This window comes from Carassius auratus, unplaced genomic scaffold, assembly GCF_003368295.1.
Source record: "Carassius auratus strain Wakin unplaced genomic scaffold, ASM336829v1 scaf_tig00010441, whole genome shotgun sequence".
Lineage (NCBI taxonomy): Eukaryota > Metazoa > Chordata > Actinopteri > Cypriniformes > Cyprinidae > Carassius > Carassius auratus.
The window spans coordinates 26571-33515 of record NW_020524124.1 but is presented as its reverse complement, the minus strand read 5'-3'; the positions used below and the strand labels follow the sequence as shown (position 1 = coordinate 33515).

The 6945-nt window shown below is 35.4% G+C and overlaps 1 protein-coding gene across 1 annotated transcript in view; it reads right to left on the bottom strand.

Annotated features, from left to right (window-relative positions):
* Positions 1–691: 691 nt before the first annotated feature.
* LOC113072793 (neurobeachin-like) overlaps positions 692–6945 on the bottom strand; it is a gene marked incomplete at its 3' end in the record, with an annotated part of 28970 nt that continues 22716 nt past the window's right edge. The window contains exons 9-10 of the mRNA XM_026245768.1: positions 4863–5014; positions 692–861 (exon numbers count right to left, since the gene is read on the bottom strand). Of these exons, the coding sequence (XP_026101553.1) occupies positions 692–861; positions 4863–5014 (322 nt within the window). The remainder of the gene's footprint in view (positions 862–4862; positions 5015–6945) is intronic.

The following is a 6945-nucleotide window of genomic DNA, read 5'->3' as shown; positions in this document are numbered from 1 at the left end:
ATTAATTAATATATGTAAGATATAAAGATTTCTACTACTTCATTATGATCAGATAAAAAAAAAAATCTGAAAATTAAAACCAATAAAAAGTACATTGATATGAAGGCTCAGATAGGCATAGAACTTGGCATAAGTTGGTCGTTTACATGTGCAAAAACCACTTTCATAAATCTGTCTGATGCGTTTATTGGCATAGACATAATCAACTGTACCTTTACGTGATTTATATTATTTGTACCTACATTTATGGTTACTACTTTTTACTTTGCTGATGATCCAAAGCACATGAGTAAGCAGTTTGAGTTTCTCTTCCCAGAGGACAAAATTGCATCGCAAGATCTGAAACATACCTGACAGTCAGATAGTCGACTGAAACTGGGTCATTCATGCCTGAACGGCGGTTGACGAAATGCTAATATTGCGAATCTTACGCCATCGTTTTTAAACCTGTTGCATCTGGAATCCTTCAAAGAAAAGCTAACTGCAAATATATCAATTTAGAAAACACCCACACACGATTTAGTTATATATAAAGTCAACATAGACAGCAGTCCATCTAGTGGTGACATTTATAAAGCGTTTTACCCTCTACTAACACAGTTCTAATTCTAAAAATGCATAGAAAATAGATGTTAGTAAATTCTGAAAAGCCTGTTGCTGTTTTCATGGCAACCCCGCCATAGCGACCTACCTCGCGCATCGGGGGTCACTGGCGAGGCTGTCGAGGTTGACGGAGCCCTCGTAGGTCAGGTGGTGAAAGACATTGAGGGCGCGTGCCGCCTCGGGCCCACGTTGTTTGTAGCCAAAAATAAGGTCAATCCACTGGTGCAGCTGACACGACACAAACTCGCTTTCCAGGGCCTGTCAAACAGAGCGGGGCAATTAGAGGTGAAAGGACCACATACACAACATCAACACAAACACACACACACAGACATACAGACGCAAACATACATGCACAGACAAACATGCACCTGCGGTGACGCTTCTCGATTTAGCAGACTGCAATAGCCTGTGATCCACATAAGAGGCTAAAATGTAAATAAATACCTTTCAATAAAAATAAATACCTTTTAACATTTTTCATTCAATAACAATTCAATTCAATTCAATTCTATTCTAGTTTATTTGTATAGCGCTTTTTACAATGCAAATCGTCACAAAGCAACTTTACAGAAAATTATGTTTCTACAATATTTAGAAGTAGCTTATAAGTGGTAACGTATGATAGACACAACCCTTAACACTGAAATGTAACTAATTCAACAATATACTGTACAGTGAACCTATATGGACACTTATTAATCTAGCAATTAATGAGTGACTGCTGTTAGATAAACTATATATACAAAACATATTGATCAAAAGTTTAGGGTATGTACTTTTTTTTATGTTTCTGAAAAAAGTCTTCAAGGCTGCATTTATTTGATCAAAAATACAATGAAGACAGTTATACTGTGAAGTATTATTACAATTTAAAAGAATGTTTCTTGTTATTAACAACGTTGAAAACAATCTTTCAGAAGAACATCTGAAAGAGAAATATTTTGTAACATAAATGTCTTTAAATACTGTATTATAATAATTTATTAATTAAAAATATTAATATATAATATAATTGATTTTGTTGTATTTTTTTTGTAATTTTATTATTTTTATTAGTATGTCCATATAGTTTTTATACATTTTAACAGTTATTTAATAGTTAATAGTGATATATTTCTGCTATATATACACCTGTATATATATATATAAATATATATATAAAACACACACACACACACACACATACACACATGCACACACAAACACCCATTTATTGTACCTGCAGTCAGTGAGCATTTCTTGTATATTTTCTATTGTGTTCTACTTTTCAATACTAGCTATGGTCAGTTATGAATTCATAGCATCATTTTATTCCAATACAGGCCTGGATTCTGCGGTTAACGCTTAAGGATGCCCAGAAGTGCTTTATTATAGTTATCAAATCCCATCAAAAACTGTCATACTGAGATAACAAAGGGGGGTTAAAGAAAGAATGAACAAATAACACAGAGTGGCACACACTTTTTTTCTCCCTCTCACACACAAACACACCCAGGGCACCGCTGCTGGAATTTACACACTCACTCTCACATCAGAAATAACAGCTATTACCAACAGAGCAAGCCGTGGAGCGCAGGGGCTGAGTTCCCCCCAGGGCATGTCATTACAATCGAAAGTGACACATGCAAAGATGGGAACACTAAGTGAAAGAAAGAGAGGAAGAAATGGCAGGAGGGGAACGGAGAGAGAGGAAGGGAGCACAAAGACAAGGAGAGAAAGAGGGGATTAAATGAGACAGAGAGAAAGAGCAGCAGAAAGAGAAAAATAAAGGACAAGATCTAAGGACAAAATCGAGCCGTAGCCTGTTTAAAAATGTATGTGCATTCAACTAACCTAACATAGCTAACAGTCGATGCAACAAACCAAAGAATTCCATTAAAAGCTGACCACAAAAGGAAATGAATATTTATTGAAACTGGATATTTGTGTTGGTATTCCTGCATGTTTAGTGTATGAAATAAAGAGACACAAATATTAAGGTTATCATGATTTTCTTTCAGCTGTGGACATGGTTCTGCAACAAAACCCATCCCATTGCTACTCAAAACTAGCCCAAAACTAGCCCAATGATGTTTCGAGGGGGGTCTGCGTTTTAGGGGAGTAAAAAAGAAATAAAAAATGGCAGGGTTCCTGTTGTACCATTCACATTCCCAGGGCTGAATATCACATTATTGGGATTGCTTCAACCTGAGGACATGAAAAATAACCCGCAGGAACAGTGCTTAAAGTAGCTCAATTTCGGGAAAACTGCAGAATTGGCAACACTGGCTGTGGCACACAAAAATAGACATTTTACAGAATGACCCGGAAACATGGAAAGATGGCAAGAATATGGCAAGATAAATATTCAATCATGGTTTGCCAATATGTCAAGGCATGGTTGACATCAATGAGATCACATTTGTTATAATTATTTTTTTTAATAAGGTTTTCAGGAAATATTGAAATATTAAATTTCAATATGTACCTCGAAAAAAAGTTATCATATGAATTTGAGACTTGAAATACGGCACACCAGATGTATGGACCAAATATTATTGCATTTTAATGGTTGTTTTTCTGGTTCTCATCTGAGATGAAATCAGTGAATCAGAAAAAAAGGGAATAAATCAGAATTCTTACTAAAATGAATCAGAATTCTTACTCAGAAACCAGTAAAATGTATATATATATATATATATATATAATATATATATATATATATATATTATATATATTTTTTTTTTTTTTTTTTTTTTTTTTTTTTTTTCTTACTGAAACAAATTAATTTCTTGAATTAATGTTTTTTTTTTTTTTTTTATTCGGTTCTTTTTAATGAAATAAAAAAAAAAATTATATATATATAACTGGTTATGAAAAAGCACCAGCACTTTCTACTGGACTTAATTGCGGAAGAAATAAAGCCAAATGAATTCATAACATACCTGAAGTGTAAATTATAACAGCATGCATAGATCAATTCTTTCTTTAAATCCAGACGAGGAGCTTATTATATTTTATTTACACCAGCTTTTGTTACAATTACGAAGATGCTTTATTTTGGCCACAGAAATCTGAGTTTTACTAGAAAGAGGGTAACCAAACTGTGAGACCTGAACAGATTTCGCAACATCCAAGGCTTGTGTCAAATAGTTTGATATGTTTGAAGGTGTTTTGACATCCTCAAGCCCTTTCTTAAGGAAACCTCACTTTAAAAGACAGCTACTTGTGTGATTTTTGGATATGTGCATGTGTAGGTGCCAGTATCGTGTGTCTCTATAGCTGAATGTGTTAAACCAGAAAAAAAGAGGCTGGAGAAAGGTCACCTCCACAAGACACACACACACACACACACACACATGCTCCAACACTGTCACTGCATCTGAAAAGGTCAAGAGTGTTTCCTGTAGTGCACATACACACACTTTTTTCCTCAGGCAGCATGGGCCACAACACACCCTTAATACTTTGAAATGGCCGAAGTTTTAATACACAATAAGTAGAATTAAATGCACAAACAAAACATCATGCAGCATATACAATTGCCATCTTTCCCCATGTGGTTCTCTCATTTTATAAGATACAGCCATTATAAGAGGCAGAACACAATTTCGAGCCCACCACTGTCCACAGGGATTGGTGGACACACACATATCCCTGTCTGCTGCCAGCCAAATCATGATTGATGAAGTCGGCATTAGGGTAACATTATAAGGGACAGTGGCCAGGCCTGTCCTCTGTGACATCATTCAGTCAGCAGTAGATTACATTAGTATCGAGCAGTTCACTACATCACGACCTTCACAGTACACAGAGGCCTGCAGAGGACCAGGATGCTGTTCATTCAGACGAATCAGTGTGATCTCAGGGGAACAGACAGAAGGAAATGGATTACAGATTAAATACTAGATTATGAATTTAAGATTCTGCAGATTCTGTTTAGACATTACGTCAGTTGATGTAATATAGTTAGCAAAGCAATATGACATTAGTAAGGTCTACACTGGACTACATGTCTCCCACATTTTCTGAATCAATGCATTGTTTTTTAATAATTTTTTGATATGCAGTTTATTTGCATAATGTCAAAAATGAATCAGAACAGAGAATAGACAGAATAGAGAGATGGTTGGGAGAGGATCTGAGCTGAGAAACGCTCACTAAAGTCCACTATTGTATCTACAAACTTTGTGAATGACAGAATCCTGTACGTGCAGATTCTGTTCAGGCCATGTGATGAAGAGGGTTGTTGTGTTTAGGTAGCGAGTTCTACTTACCATCCTGTTGATCCTGACGAAGTCCTCAGGTTTCTTTGCCCAGGCTGGTAGTTCTACATCACAAACAGGGACACCGTCATCCCTGTCACCCAGACAGTAGCCATTATTGTTCACAAACATCTCCGGCAGGTAGTAGAACTCAGGATCAACTCCTATGAAGTGACGAGAAAGAGGACAGGAGGCAATAAAGATTAAGGAAAGGAGTTAATATGCACATGCAAAAATACCAATGCTTTCAACATTGCATGTTTTGAAGTTCAATTAATCAAAATGTTGGCAATGTTTCAGGCGGCCATGGAAAACGACCCCAGGAGACCAGTGAAGGACCATCAGAGAACATTTAAAAACACTCAGAGAGTGTGGGAATGCGGCGAACGCACGGAGATGGGGGAGGGTGAAAATACAAAGGAAACATGAGAGATGACAGAAAACTTTATTAATGTTTGAAGTGAGCTGATGGATGAATCTGCTGAATTCGTTGAAGTACATGAAGCAGGTCTGGTTCTGTTGTGCCCAGAGGCAAAATTCTGATTTTGGTTCAGTAACCATGATTTGAAATGATAGAGGAGAGCATTATGCTTTAAAGATTTTTTTAAATGATAAGATGATAAGAAAACTTGAAAGATTTTGTAAATGATTATACAAATTAAATCAACTGGATTGTCTATAAATGGATTGGATAGATAAAACTACAAATATGATTATGGATTATTGCGGATGGTTTTAACCCATAGTTGTGCGTCTATAAGTTTAAATGCACGAATACTATAAAATCTTTAATAGTTATAATGATATGATGGCATTATTCATTTTTTGCTCAATATTTTTTTTACATGCTCCCCTGACACTGTTTATCTCTTATCGGCTAAACCTGCCACATTCCCAATTCTTCTCCATTCTCACTGCCATATCAGTGCAAATTACCCATAATTCCCTGTGAGAGACGCCTCTGTACATTGGGGCATGTGCACACGAGGAATGTGACCTCCTCCCCGTTTAGTGTCACTCAAAAGCTCTTGCCTTTGAAGAACTTTTAAAACCATTTAGAATCATTTAAGACCTCATTCTGCCTGCACACATCTGAACCTGAAAGGTTGAATGTTTTCTCCCCAGTGTTGCTGTTTTGGATTCAAGTTGCTGTTATACAGATTCCTTCTGAAACGAGCTGTTTAACCAAGTCCCCTTGGTGTCAGCTATAACAGAGTTCTTTAAAGTGCCATAAAACAGAGGACTTTCACATGCAGGGTCACAAGAAACAGTATGCCTACAATAAAACACAGCATGCTGTTGCTGTAGGGTCAGTATTTAAAAATACACTCTCTTTTATGAGCGTTAAACCTCAATATTTCAATAATCCTTCAGAATGTCTCAGATTTCTATCACAGCAGACAGCTCTGAAATGCTAACCTCATGTCTATGTTGTAGACCACCAAAAAACTGTCTTCACAAGAAGATTTAAAGCTCAACTGTATGTCATCACTGAATATTCACTCACACAGTCACAATTATTGTCAATATTTATTATCATGTTAATCTATCATGATTCATTTTACAGCAGTAGCTGTTCTAAAATGTAATAATTTTAAATTAAATTAAAAATGAGATTTACAAAACAAGACAGAAGGGTCAGGGGGTATTTAAATATATATATACTACCAGTCAAAAGTTATAAGTTATAAACGGTAAGATGTTTTTATGTTTTTTAAAGGAGTCTCTTCTGCTCAGCAAGTTATCCAAAATACAGCAAAAACTATAAAATTCAGAAACATTTGTATTATTTAAAACAACTGTTTTCTATTTGAATATATATATAAATGTTAATTAATCTATTATAAATAATTTCAGGTGCTTTTGTAATAATTATATTTTTTAAGAATTTAATAAGAGAATAATTAATTCTGCTTCTTATATGAAACCATGCTAACTGATTGTGCACGTCCCTAATACTTGTTAGAAAAGAACAAGGACAAGCCAAGAAGCTTATTTTGTACAATCTGTAATCTGTTTAAATTATTCTCTGTAGTTGCAGCCCAAATGATGGAACAATAGTCTAGATGACACAAAACTACTGATTCCACCAAAG